This window comes from Onychomys torridus, chromosome 22 (genome assembly GCF_903995425.1).
Source record: "Onychomys torridus chromosome 22, mOncTor1.1, whole genome shotgun sequence".
In the NCBI taxonomy this organism is placed as follows: Eukaryota; Metazoa; Chordata; class Mammalia; order Rodentia; family Cricetidae; genus Onychomys; species Onychomys torridus.
In genome coordinates, this window is record NC_050464.1 from 5,156,673 (window position 1) to 5,171,655 (window position 14,983).

Here is a 14,983-nt window from a genome sequence, read left to right on the forward strand (position 1 = left end):
GCTAGTCTTGCTGATACACTCTTTGCAGTCTTTAAGGGATTCAAATGTATCACACATTTCTGTTTAAAATATTACAAAGCTTTCATGACCCTTCCCATCCTGTGCTCATAACAATTTTGATGTGTTAAAAATGTACGAGGATGAAAACATCCATCTTCTAACAGCGTCTTAGTGAATAAGATCTAAGTACTGAAGCTCATGGTTTGTGCACTCCCTTCCCTTTGGCAGTGCAGTGATGAGAGACTCAGACATCTTCTGTCCACCACTCACCCATGCATCCACCCATCTACCACCCATCCATATCTCCAACCATTCATGCATCATCTACAATTGACTCATCTATCACCCATTCATCCACCCACTCACTAATCCACAAACCCACCTATCCATCCATTCACTCATCCACTTACCCATCTACCTATCATCCATCCACCCACCCATCCACTGATCCACCTACCCACCCACCCACCTATCATCCATCTACCTACCTACCTACCTACCCACACATCCATCCATCTGCCCACTCATGCCCCATCCATACCTCCATCTATCCATTCGCCTGAGTCTATATAATGAGAAAAAATATGTCAGATACTCAGCTGAAATACATAAAGAAGACTAAAGCTGGGGACAATTTAAAACAATCTTAAAATCTGTAGCTGTAATTCTAAGCATGAAACTTACAGAAATTAAATATACTATGGAATTCTGTTCTCCATTTGTTTTAGTAGATATTTATTAAAAAATGAAAATCAAAAATTTAAACTTTTACTTTGCTCTCTTTTGTAAAGTATTGTATTTAGAAGCATCTTGGATTTAAGTTTTAGACTAAATCAAATTTGCTGAAAAGATACTCTAAAAATGATCTAAATTGGATTTTAGCTTTTCCATTCTTTTAAAGCTTACATAATACATTGGGCAAAAGCTTTCTCACTAGCTATGAAAACAAACTAAAACTCACTGGTTGATGAAACTACAGGACAATCAACAACTGATAAGCTCATGAATATTTATGAGTAAAGTGCCACTAACGTCACTACGATATGGTATCAGTAAAAGAAATCCTGGCAATAGCTTTAATGTATTTCCTCCACCCTGAGAGCATAAGGACCCTACCAAATGAAGGAGTGCAACCAATGTGAGTTCTGGAGTTCCACAGGGCACACAGACACAGGAGGAACAACAGAGACAAACTGCTGTAAGCATAACGAAAGACTCAAGATGTCCAAGTTGTGAGGACAATGTCGACATGGTAGGTCTCAGTGCCCGAAAAACAGAAATGAGAAAGAAAGAGAAAGGCTTCTTAAATTTCCACTATGATCGTGAGCCACAGTAACGGCCACATCTGCACGGACTCCAGCCTGATGGCTCCAGGGCTGCCAGTCCACCCAGCAGCCCTGGGACACACGCCAAAGCAGCGCAAAAGAGGGGCTGTAGATGGGTTTGGTGTCAAATGCAATGTGACTAGAACCTACTACTGGCAGGTGTTAAAGGACAGCTTCCCAAGTGCACAGGTGTCCACTCACACAGAGGGTGACGCGGCAGCTGGGTGATGTCCCCAACCTCATGAGCAAAAATCAGTTGTTACTACCCCACTGACATTCCACATTGACTGACACAACTCCACCCCAGCTCTAGATTCTTCTTTTCATCAAAAGTGAGCCATACTATCGGCTGTGGTCCATTTGAAGTGTACACCTCAAGAGCCCTGGGAACTCAGCATCCTAGCATGTGTGTAAGGTTCTATGTAACCCAAGCACGGGGACACCCAGTGACTTATTTAAGTGAGCAGCTGTCCTTCCAGAACAGCAAAGGAGAAGACAGTGTCCTCCTGGAGTTAGAGCCATGGACCACCAGCAGAGGGGAAGTCAGGGTTCTCTGCCATGGCAACTGGCTGGATCCAGTTTATCTTGTGAGGTACTTTTTAAAATTCAAATGTGCCAACAACATGAGAGAAGAGTACTGTGCTTCAGGAGAAGGCCCTGTTTGAGAGACTGACTGCGAATCCAGCCACAGCACCACGGGTTGTGAACAGCTGGCGGCGCTTCTCAGCTGAACCCAAGCTCCTAAGATGCTGAGCAAGTCGGGTGAGGTGCTGAATTATGCTCTCTCCATGGTGACCAGAGGAGCAGGGATCCCAGGAAGCGAAATGTGTAGGTCTTGTCTGCACTGGGTGGAGGAGGAGGGGACCAGGTGTTTTGTCATGTAGGCTCTGCAACTCAGCAGCTGGCATCTGGCCTGGCTAACTGGTGTCCACACTACCAGGGCTGGCCACTACAGTGAGCTCCATTTGCAACGTTGTACCAAAGTCACTAGTGGGCGCTTTCCATGTGAGTACCCAAAGGGGTCTCTGCTTAGTTAGGGAGCCCTCTGCTGTGGTGCAAAGGTAGCAAAAGGCAACAGAGCAGATAAGGAAAAAAGAGCAGGCCCATTCACTCAAAGGCCACCGGGCCAAGAGTCCAAATGGAGAAACGTCTCTTTCTCACTTGTTAAACCTCTCCCTCCACAACCAAGTCCATCTGGAAATCACCCTGCAAAGGATTGGACGGTGAAGCAGTATCGCCTACTGGTTGGAAGACATCACGGTGACACACAGCCATTCACCTTGCAAAGACCTGACAGTGGGCAGCTCCACAGACACATGGCAAGTCTGCTGAATCAGGATGGACAAGAGGGAGGCTCTCACGGCCGAGAGGGAAGCGAGATGCTATTTCAGGACTATGCACTAGTTACAGCGTATTTCCTGGTGTGCAGCACAGTGTGCTGTGTTTAGTGGCACTTAAGTATTACACAGTAAATACTCAACAAATCCAGAAGGATGTGCAGAAGCAATAGCACACTGTTAATACAAAAATTACTAAAGCTACAGGGTAATACCACTATGTGGGTGCAGAGATCACACGCACTCCTAACACACTTCCATACTGTGCCCTGGCTGTCCACCTGCTGCCCAGCCCTGTGCGATTCAGTCCGACCAGTCATTCTCATCAAACTCAGAGTCATCGTCTGAGTCACTGTACTCCACAGCGATGCGTCTGGACAAGATTGTGGCCACATCGTTCCCGACAGGCTCCCGCTTGGCTTCCTGCTCCCGCTGCTCTTGAACCTTTTTCAACTGGATTCCTGAAAACACAGTGGGGAGAGAATCAGTCTCTTTGCTCATTCCCAGTGAAGGAAAACCAAACAGGTTTCTACTGAGTTTACAAATACAAGGTGGTGGCCATCTGCAGGTGGAAAGAAGGTGTGTGCTAAGTCTTCAGGGATGGACACAAGATACAACCTTCTGCACAGCTGTGTTGTGACACAATACGCAGGGGATTTGACTTGGACCACTTTATTTTAAACCTTTCTCTTCGACAGAATTTCAGATTTATTAGCTAGCTATGAAATAGGAGAAAAATATTCCTGTATTATATGCCCTAACAATGTTGGAGCAAGCTTTCCCAATCTGCCACACACAAACATACAGACATAGACACAGACACAGACACAGACACAGACACAGACACACACACACACACACACACACACACACACACACACACACTTTTCTCTGGAGTGTTCAGGAGTTATATGGGACATAGATGTTCCTATATTACTAAAATACTTCATATGTTCTTTCCTGAAGGAAACTTGAAAACCAGAAGTTACTATAGATAAACCCTGTTACTACTTCCCTTATAAATATTATTCAAATGCCACCACTAAGCCAATCTACTGGGGCATTTTCCCTAACTCAGGATCCAACCATCCTGACTCATTTCTGGTAAACCTTAATCTGAACAGTGCTTTGATTTCTATATTTACAAGCTTTGCATCTTCAGAGAATGGAGATGGTCTTTTGGAACATGGCAGTCTCTGGTTACGGACTCATTAGACTGGTGTATAAAAGCACATTTAATACTCTCTTCCTGTGACTGGAAAGCTGACCTCCCTTAAGGGATTCTGGCTTTCAGACTTCATCTCTTGACAAACTGAAGTCTATCAATGATGTTCAAGGTACTTAGAGGAATCTTTGAGTGGCGGAGGTGTGTGTGTGTGTGTGTGTGTGTGTGTGTGTGTGTGTGTGTGTGTGTGTACTGGCCTGATTCAATGAGCTCAGTCAGAGGCAGTTACATCATAGCTCAAGGATGTTACAACAGTGGAGGTCTAGGGTTGCAGACCAGCAACTGGTCTCAGTTGTTTTCAGCTGAGACAAACTATAGTCAGGAGGCATACGGCTCCCTGAGGCTCAAGAAGCTCTCTGAATATTCCAGAGTCTATTGCTGCCCTGGCCACCCTGGACTTTGATGGTTAAGATGAATGGTACTGCATACAGGTCTTCCTGGGAGGCTCTGGGGCAGTCAAATAGGCCAGGGGCCAGGCTCCCCCTACTGAGTGTACATGATGTACATGACCCTTCTCCTGTGTGGGGCTGGTGGTGAGGGCAGGACTTTTGCTGGCACAATCTGTATGCTACTGAATAAATGCCGGAAGCCACTGGCTCGGCACATGGAGCTTCTCTGACGAGTCCAGAGTAAACTTAGATTTGTCTAAAATGAAACCATTGCTGACTGCTTACTGTCTTCCACTTTATTCTGTGGTACAAAGTGGAGAAAGGTCCTATCACTTAATCTATCGTGTGATGTCTCATTTCTGGTTTCTTGTTAAGTACACCTTTCCTGAATTTTTAACTTCTTACTATAGTGTGTTTCCATGCTACCTGTAAAAGAATCCCAACTTATTAACAAAGTATCAAACGACAGAACGTAGTTATCTTTTGAGGCAGTGTAGCTGGCTGAACCCGAGCTGTGTCTAAAAAGGGAGACTGTGACATGAGGTGTGCACTCACCCATCCGGATGGCAGCCAGGAGGTCACTTCTTGCATCGCTTATGGGTGGCTGTGCAGGTTCCGGGCGCTTTCCCTCAGCCACAGGGGGACCATGCAGTGGAGAAGATGAAAGAGAAGAGGGGCCAGGAGGGCCAGGTGGAGGAGGTGGGGGGCCTGGAGGCGGTGGCGCTGTGGCCAGGAGCCCAGTGGAGGGCTGGTGAGAAGGAGCAGGGTACGTAGAGCCAGCAGACGCAGGGAACGGGGGGTGCGCAGGGATCTGGAGAGGGCTGACGAAGGCAGTTTGTGCTGAAGGAATCATGGGTGGAGGAGGAGGTGGTGGTGGTCCTGAGGGGTTGTAGTATTCAATTATCTGTGCTGGAAGCATCCTAAGGAACAATAACAGAGTCACTCAAGTGACCAGGGAGGGTCACATCTTCCTCATTTTAATAGAGCTTATAGAGAGGACCCTCTTGGACAGTGCATGCTGCCACCAGCTGGAGAGAGTCACTTCAGGGTACATATGTCCACTCTGAGAGTCAGTTTCTTCCAGTTTTACACGATTCATCATGACAATGAAAAACCCACTGAAATGACCTAACACGACCATTTAAGAGCGTGGTGACCTCTGTGGATAGCTAGGGCACATGCATGGCAGAAGAAGGCTGGTGCCCTTTCCATCCTGGGTTCTCAAAGATGCTGTGTAACTGCTTACCTTATCTCATGAGGCCTCTGAGACCGAGGAGACAGGGTTGGAAGGATGCTGCCTTCTCTGACCCTGTCCGATGAGAATCCTCAGAGTTAAGAGCCTAGCAGTATGTCAAACACCCAAGAGATGGGGCAATGGTTTTCAAAACCAAAGGCTCTCCATGTGCCTGATATAGCAGCCTTAAAACACATTCTAGTAATTCCAGCTTAGTCAAGGCCTAAGGATAGGGGACACCCAGACCATGTGGTTCTCCTCTTTCAGGCCATAGGTACAATTAGAAAGCAATGCTGGCACTTGGGTGGAGAAGACACGCTGTTATATTCAACTTTCCTGGGTGCAGACACTGACACTAGGGAACATTTTAAAGACTAAGTCTGAAAGAGCTAAAGACAACCTACCGAAATAAGGGAGGGGTGCAAATGAACTCACACGGTCAGGAAGAGTGTTCACAGTGGAGGCGTTCAATAGATCCGAAAACAAGAGGGTGTAGGGCACAGTGCTCCAGGAGCCCAGAGGCCAAGAAAGGGGTCACAGGATGCGTGGTGAGGACTGACGTTACGTGTTTTCATTTTGCATGGCCAGCACACCCTCAGAAACATGAGGGTGTGGACAGGTTCACAAATAAGCATGTTACCCTTTATCCATGCCTTGGCTCAGAGTCAGCATGTGAGCAGGAGACCAGGGGAGCACACACATACGCTGTTCACCTGAGATGTGGCTACAGAAGAAATGGCCAGTGGCAGGCTTCGCCACTTATTTTGTTTGACACAGACTCTGCCAATGCCAACACTATGCCCATTCATTCTTGTCTGTATTCTACATGATAAAATTCTACCAAGACACAAATTCAAGAGCAACGATAAACATGAACAGCAACTTACCCATAGTCGGCTGGAGCCACTGATGTAGAAGTCTGGGACCCCTCTGGGGCCTGGGGAGGAGGTGGGGGCGGTGGCTGCTGAGGTCTGTTCAGGGCCATGTGCCTGGCTGAGGCAGATGAGGGTCGGTACTCATGCTCAGCGCCTTGGTTTGCGGTTCCATGCAGTGGTGCGTCACCTGCTGTGCAGGAAGGTGTCACGGGCTGTGGCTGCAGAGAGTGGCTGGGAGTAGCAGGGTAAGAGCAATCGGTGATGTCGGATGTGTGAGACCTGATTTTGGAGGGAAGGGGGTGAGAAACACCGAAGTTTTAAAAATGTCCCCCAAGAGGTAGATGCATATCTACAAATAACATCATTGTCAGTATACAAGGATGAGACATTTATTTCTTTTATGATCAGCTAGGTCCAGCTCCATGAGAGCTTCCAAGCACAACACAATTATTTCAGCAGCAAGCCCTAGTGTTACATGGATTCAGATTTGAAGCTTTGATAAGTCAGACCAGTAAGTGGGGACCAGCAGAGCCTCATTTCCGCAGCATTCCATGTATTTCTTTATGAGACAATACTATATGTCAAACCCCATTTCATTGAGAAACAATATCTCAGATTGACAAAGAACTTCAAAGGCAATAAATATGGCAGCATATAATTAGACAGCAGGCGAGCTGGATACATGTTAACCACAAGAAGAGAAAGTGGGGTCCAGAGTGCAATAGTGAGTGGGCCTTTTCTTAAATGGCAGAAATATATTAAACCCAAGGAAGGAGCAGCAGCCCAGACCGGTCTCCTGGGCTGTGAGTGCACCACCACAGCAGAGCTCTAAAAGGAAAGGAGACCTTGAGTTAGTTAGTGAGCAGTTTGGAAGGGGCTGATGACGGGCATCCTGCATAGCCTGGCAGGAGGGTTAGCTGGCGTGTGTAGCAGCCACAAGCATGTTAATAGGAGGCACACGCTCTCGCCTGAGTTACAGGACAGTGAGTAGGGGCTGCACATCCTCTCATGACGCTGAAGCAGGGCTTGACCTCGGTCTGGGGATCCAAGAAAGCAAACCGACGCACCCTCTGGGCCTGCCGTCTTCCTCCGCGCTCCCTGCCTGATCCAGTCTCCTTGCGTCACTCATGAATTCAATGCCCATTTTCCTCCTCTCCCACTCTTCTCGTCTCGTTCTGACTTTTCTCACATATACTTGTTGGTTCCTGTTAGGGTTCAGCTTGTGTTTCTCTCTCTGAAGGAAGACAGGTCAACACACACTTGGGGATATAGAGGGAGCAGGATGAAGATACAAACCCACGTCTGTCTCTGGGACTTCTGTGGGTAGCTTTCCCCACCCAGAGCACAGAACAAGTCACAGGAATCTACTCCTCCCCACTGTCCCTAACTACTGCATGACAATTAACAGCTTATTTGTCTCTCCTGTTTATCAGCTGTGGTCTAGATTATGGTGTGCTTGCGAAGATGTCTGGTCCACTCTTCCAACCACTAGCAAACGAGCTCCAATATTTTCGGGGCAGAGGCTATCTGTCCTGTACTTGGGTTTCAAAAGTATAAACAGATCTAAAACTATGGGGTTGGAGATAACATCCACACTCTGCTAAGTAACTAGATCACTGAAGTGTCACTTTCTAAAGAAAACAGTCACCCAGCACAGCGTGGAGTGTCTCCAGTGAGACACAGGACAGGACACAGAATGTTCCGTGGTACCAATGAGAATGCCATTCTTGGAAAACAGATTAGAGAAACAGCAAAAAGGAGCCAAGACAAAAGAGGTGAGCAGACAGAGACGGAGGTGCCACACAGATGATTTCCACAGGATGGGACTGTGAGGAAGATGAGAACAGGAGAAGCAGAGGGTGATCAGGAAGATCGAAGGGCCAGGGAACAGGGGGTTGCCAGCAGCCTGTGGGTGGAGCCTCAGAGGACGCTGGCTGAGTGGGCAGGCAGAAGTCACCATGAGGCACGCCACCGATATGGTGATGAGGGTGCAACCCTGGGGCTCTGCAATGGTCAGTCTCCGTGTGCTGCAGCAGAGAGAACTGGCAGGTTAAGATAAAGAGGAAGGAAGGGGCCCGTTCACCCAGTAGGAGAATCCCATCAATCCCCAGGGGGTGTAGAGGCAGGTGGGCAGAGCCACAGCACTAAAGCATGGCTCAGAACTAGATGGTAGAAACTAAGGCAGGCTGGATGTGGAGATGTACTGAATTCTGACTACAGAGAACATCCCATCAACTGCTCATCCAAAACTCACAGCTGGAGACAAGCCATGCCTAGCATCTGTAAGGAGAGGGCAGAACTTGAGTTTAGTTCACTTGGACTGCATGAGCTAAAACACTTTATATATACAACTGCCTTGTACACACACCATGAAACTTTCCTTGGTATCTTTAATATACATGTGAGAGAAGAAGGCTATACCACTAAAAACCATGCTTTTATCAAATAATATTTAAAAATATGGTATTTTTAAGATGTCAAAGAGCTAGGTATGGTGGCACACGCCTTTAATCCCAGTACTTGGGAGGCTGAGGCAGATGGGTCTCTGGGTGTATGAGGTCTATCTGTTGAGTTCCAGGGCACCCAGGGCTACATAGTGAGACCCCATGTCAAACAAACAAACAAACAAACAAAAACCCCCCTCAAAAAAAATAAAAGAAGTCAAAGGAAAATGTATGGCATGATTCCAGTTTTGTAAAGATAAAAATCCCACACATAGGCACATACCGTAAAATGCAAATGGTGTCTCTGGATGATGTCATGATGAGTATTTAATTTTAATTTCTTTCTGTAATATCCAGATTATAAGTGTGTTTTGTTTCATAATAAGAAAAAGTTAGAGCTGGAGTGATGGATGGCTCAGCGGTTAAACATACTTGCTGCTCTTGCAGAGGACCCAGGTTTGATTTCCACACTCATATTACAGTTAGTGGAGCTCCAGGAGTCCAATTGTCGAGAAAGAGGAGGGATTGTAAGCGTGTGAATTGTTGAGACCAAGATTGGAAAAGCACAGGGACAAATAGCCAAACTAATGGAAACACATGAATTACGAACCAAAGGCTGTGGAGCCCCCAGCTGGATCAGGCCCTCTGGATAAGTGAGACAATTGAATAGCTTGAAGTGTTTGGGAGGCACCCAGGCTGTGGGACCGGGACCTGTCCTTAGTGCATGGGCTGGCTGTTTGGAACCTTGGGCTTACACAGGGACACTTTGCTCAGCCTGGAAGGATGGGGACTGGACCTGCCTGTACTGAATCCACCAGGTTTAAATGAATCCCCAGGGGAGTCTTCGCCCTGGAGGAGATGGGAATGGGGGTGAGGGGCTGGGAGGAAGGTGGGGGCGGGGATGGGAGGGGGGAGGACAGGGGAACCCACGGCTGATGTGTAAAATTAATACACAAATATAATAATAAAAAAAGGAGGAAAAAAAAAACAAAAAAACACCTGTAACTCCAATTCTAGGGGATCTGACACCCTCTTCTGGCCTCTGCAGGAACTGCACTCACACACCTAATGTCATGTACAAATATATACAAATAACTGAAAAGAAAATAAACATTTTCTTAAAGAGAGAAAAGGCTGCGGTTTTAATAAAATAAGCCAAACTTTCCAAATTAATTCAAGGAGTTCTGTCTAAGACCAATGATGAACTGTGCTCTGTTTATTAATAAGTTAGTTATGTATGCCAAGAGTAAGTCATGGGAAAGAGTATGAGAAAAAAGCAAATTTTTGGCGAAGTGATCCACCTAGCTCTGTTTTTGTAAGCTGAGAGAAATGAAACTCTATCTAGGCCATGTGAGCATACAAGCAAAGTATCAAATTATTCCAATGGCCATCTGCATCATGCCAGGCATGGAACAAGCTCATCTCAGATGGTAGCATGAGAAGCATTCAACTGAGGGGTTAAAAAAAATCCGAAGGTTTTCCATCTACACATGTTTAAATTGGAGCACATATGGAGAGAAAATGGGTATGGGCTTTGTGTGACAAAATCAAAATCCCAACTAAGCTTTTGTCAAAACAGCAAATCGACACTGATGGGAACACTCGGGTCCCTGTATCCCTCACCTTAGGAGCAGAGCCGTGATATCAATAACCAGCAATAAAGTCCAATTGTGAGGCTAGAAGCCAGAGCTCCCGGAGTTCTCCAAATGCTTAAGGTAGCAGGTATATAGAAAGATTACTGGGGTGTGTGCCTTTTGAGCTCACAGGCCTGGGCAGGAAGCAGCATCAAACGCCCTGCAATCCCTAAATTTGTCTCCTAGCAAACACCCACCTATTCCTTGGGTAGGTGGAGACTGCTCTAAACTCTGAGGTTTTAAAGGTGAAAAGAAGAAAGAACCAGAAGTATGAGGTGTATACTTGATTTCTTCCTAGTTTGACATTTTCTTGGATAAATTTTTGGCATTTTGTTTGTTTGTTTGTTGTAATTTTAAAGATAGAGTCTCATGTACCCCAGGATGGCCTCAAGTATGTAGCCCAGGATGACCCTGATTTTCTGATATTCTGCCTCCACCTCTGAGCGTTAGGATTAGAGGCATGTGCCACCATGCTGGGCTTATGAAACTCCAGGCTTCACACCCAGGATTCACAGTGCCAGGCGACCACTCTTCCAACTGAGCTGTACGCCCAGCTTGAATTCCAACTTGTAAATGCTGAAGACTGGAAGTCCACACAAATGGATCATGATGATTCAATAAAACAGAGCAAGACATTAAATCAAAGTGAAAACAGGCCGGTTGGTCACCCGGTAAGTCTCCTTGTGACCTCATGACTTCACTGTTTGCACCTGCAAGAAATAGTCTTACTCAGGTCTGTCAACTTTGAAAAGAAAATTCAGCAGGAAGTCCTCCTGAAATGAGCGCCTGGAAGATGAGTTCTCTGGAGAGAGACATCAGGCCCTGTTGTCTGTGTCTTCTTCAAAGCAAGGTCTCCCTGGATTACTGCTACCACCCCATGATCATAGTTAGATGACAAAGAGCAAAGAGAATTAAACATTCCACATTCAAGAAGTAAGGGACAACTGAGCAAAATTAGAGTCACTGACAGTCACCCAAGTTCAGGATCCACATTAAAACTCCTCTTTCCAGATTAACCCCAGAGCAAACTTCATTGAAAAAGCATGCAGAGTAACCAAGCCTCAAACAGCACTGCCTTAGAGCATTATTTTGAAAGCAAAATATATGTCATTTTAAAGTACATAGTGGGGCACATAGAAACCCAAAATACCAGGGCTCAGACATGGGGAGGGGTCCGTGACATGCACACACCTAGTATCTGGGGACAGAGATCCCTCGGAGGATGCTCCGTGCTGCACACTCTGAGACCACCTGCTGTCGGGCCTAAGCTCTTTGTCATACGCCATCAACCTCCACTCCTGGCGCCTGTTCCTGGCCTTTCTAACCTTTTTCACCTCACGGGTGGTGCCGTCTACTCGTTTTTGCTCCTGATGTCCAGGAAAAGAAAGCAAGCATGCCAAGACAGAAGGGAAGGAAAACAGCAGGTTAGATGCAGTTAAATGCACAGAAAACAAGTCTGGTGCACACTCAGAGGCATTTCCATCCTGCTCATAAGGAAATTCTAAGACAGCAAATGCCTCGGGCTCACCAGGTCCATTAGAATAAAGTGGTTCTCCAAAGAAACAAAAGGCTCTCACCCCCACCATAGCACTTACCTTCACCTTATGGCCTGTTTAACACGCTCACACCTAGATCTGCATTGCCCATGTGAAGTATCTGGTAAAACCATTCATAAAAATAATTTCTTTCATTGACACACCTTGAACTCATGTGCGCGCGCACACGCGCGCACACGCGCGCACACACACACACACACACACACACACACACACACACACACACACAGATAAAACTTACCTGTTCATACACAAAGTCATTCTTACACCAGTCCTGTTTGTTAGCTAAGGCACACTCAATGCTCACTGTGGTCCCATGCAAGACCCTCCTCCAAGGTGAGACCCTCTCTGTGCATCTACACATCTGTCCCTTTTCTTACACAAGCATTTATGGCCTTTCTTGACAAAGGTTGTGTGCTTCTCCCCACTCTCCCTTATGGACCTCACCACACTGTTTTACTGTTCCAGGAAACGTACACTCAATGAACGCTGGCTGAATGATCAAAGCCACACACCATGCCTCAAGCACAGGCATGTCCCAGGGACCATGCTCAGCATTCAGGCACTGCTGACACAGATGCACACACACACACACACTTATCCTAATGGAGCTTGTACTCCAGAAGGGGAAGTCTGAAAGCTGGCATAAATAAGTGTCTCTGTAGAATGTGGTAAAATATAAATGTATCTATATTTTAAAATGTAATCTATATTATGCACAACTATATATTAGACATGCATATTATATATTTATACATTTCATATATTTAAATATGTACATGTATATACCAAATGTAATAGTCTGCAATTTTAGGCAGTGAGAAGACTGGACAGACTGGATTGTTTTCAGAATGTTAGAGGCTCTAGAACGAAGGCAAAATGCACACAAGATGTAGAATGCCAGAATGTGAGATATGAGCAGACATGATACAGATGAGATGAGACACTCAGCAAACTAACAATATTGGAGGCTGGCGAGGTCCACTGGAGGTATGAACTAAGTCTTCAGCCTTTCAAGACGCAGCAGTGGTGTGATGGGGCCATCCCAACCTTGCCTTACTTTCTCCTCCTTGACAGCAATTCAATTTCTAGGAATTGATCCTAGAAACTACCTCCATTGCTATAGGAATCCAACTGTGGTGCTTTAAGAGGGCAATTTACAATCAACATCCATTCATCAACACGGTAAAGGGTAGGAAGTCTATGGAGCATTTGTATTTCAGAACACTGTATGCTATTCAGAAAAAAACCCACATCTCTAATAATTTCTATGTGCACAATCCTGTCTAGTATGATTTTACATCTATAAAATGCTGCACCACATATGTACGCATGCCTTTATACACGGCCTAACGGTCTGAAAAGATGCTCACAAGACTGCTCTGCAATGCTAGGACCTCACAGAGAGGGTGTGCCTTTGTCACCCTCAAAGCCACTTGGTTGTGCTATAGCCAGGACATATTGTTTGTATACTTTTAAAAGAAAAAGAGGGAAGGGAATGTCAATGTGAAGCCAATTTGCATCCTAATTAAGAGCCACAGTGTTAAAGGCATTTAACAACTATCACACTTCCTGCTCGAGAGGCACACATTGACATATTCGGGGAATAAGTGTTATTTCTTCACAATAGTTCAGCCGTCAGTTCTATCCAGTAACATGTATATAAGATAGAGACTCACACACCAGGCCATCATCGCTAAATATTAAAATATGTAAATCATATCTCAACTACATCAACCGGCACAATCTGCAACATCCCCAGATTATGCAACATAGCTTCTTGCCCTAGGGTGCACCTCCATACTTCTTCCAAGGAAACCCCTGGACTCTTGAAGCCCATCCATCACACTTGTGCCTGTCCTTACTGCCCCCACCTCATGCATGCCGTTATTCTGCTAACTCAGAATTCTGTTAATCCAGCAAAACTGTCTGTTATCATTGAAGGAGAAACGCTTCCATGATAGAGAACACAAACGGAAAGAATCCATAATGGATGGAATCAGCCCTAGAGCTGGGAAGTGCCTCGTCCTAAAATACAAGAGACTTGAAATACAAACTTAACAACGTGCCTTGGAGCCTTAGAAAAATAAGAACAAGAAAAACCCCATCAGCAAGTGAACAGAAATAACAGACATCAGAGGAGAAAGACATGAAATTAAAAAAATAAAAGATAAGTAAGATCGACGCTGAGTCAAACCAACAGAAGGAATCCAAACAAAGACCCAAATGAACAGAATTAGAGATGAAAAGGGAAATTCAGGGACAACACAGAATTCAGAAGCTCGCTGGGCTGTAACTGAAGAACTTGCTTTAGAGTAAGCTGGTAAACACAAAAGAAAGGGGTGCATTTCTAGATGCCGATGACACATCAAAAGTGAGCAAAGAGGATAAAAACTACTTAAACCTCTACATAAAACAACGTTGAAGCAGTAATAAAAAAGAAAAAAAATCTCTCCAAAACCCCAGGTGCCTGCCAGAGTCATTGCTGACTTCTGTGAGGCAGTCACAGAGCCAACGGGGATGCTCCTCATGCTGTTTCCTAGACTAGAAAGGGAGAAATGCCACCAAATGTTCCGTACATTGCCAGCACCACCCAGATACAAAAACAGGATTAAGATAAAACAGCACCAAAAAGGGAGAATTAGAGGCCAATTGCCTTATCAGAGACATTTCAGTAAAGTGTTTGCAAATGGAACATAAAAAAAGATCATTCACCATGACCAAATTGGTTTCATTCTAGAGGTGTGGGGATGGTTCAACATCTGTACACTGGGGAGTAAGACCCCATGTAACACATGCAAAAATGCTCTACCCCCAGCCCTCAAGGATAAGCAAACACACAGACTCCAGGAAGGAGCCTTGCAAGTGCCTTCTTAGGAGACACAGATGACAGCCACACCCAGCATCGGTCTCAGCTCAGCCAGGTCAGCACTCACTAAGAAGAGCACTGCCTGTGAGGACAGA

The 14,983-nt window shown here is 45.7% G+C and overlaps 1 protein-coding gene across 4 annotated transcripts in view; it reads right to left on the reverse strand.

Moving 5' to 3' along the window:
* Positions 1 to 471: 471 nt before the first annotated feature.
* Positions 472 to 14,983, reverse strand: part of Wasf3 (WASP family member 3) — a 97,411-nt gene continuing 82,899 nt past the window's right edge. For 3 of the 4 annotated variants that reach the window (XM_036171513.1, XM_036171514.1, XM_036171515.1), the window contains exons 7-10: positions 11,655 to 11,830; positions 6,398 to 6,664; positions 4,832 to 5,196; positions 472 to 3,123 (exon numbers count right to left, since the gene is read on the reverse strand). In XM_036171513.1, coding sequence (XP_036027406.1) covers positions 2,966 to 3,123; positions 4,832 to 5,196; positions 6,398 to 6,664; positions 11,655 to 11,830 — 966 coding nt within the window. In that variant the 3' untranslated portion in view covers positions 472 to 2,965. Of the gene's footprint in view, positions 3,124 to 4,831; positions 5,197 to 6,397; positions 6,665 to 7,452; positions 7,620 to 11,654; positions 11,831 to 14,983 lie in introns of all 4 variants that reach the window. The other variant, XM_036171516.1, reaches the window with a different exon arrangement.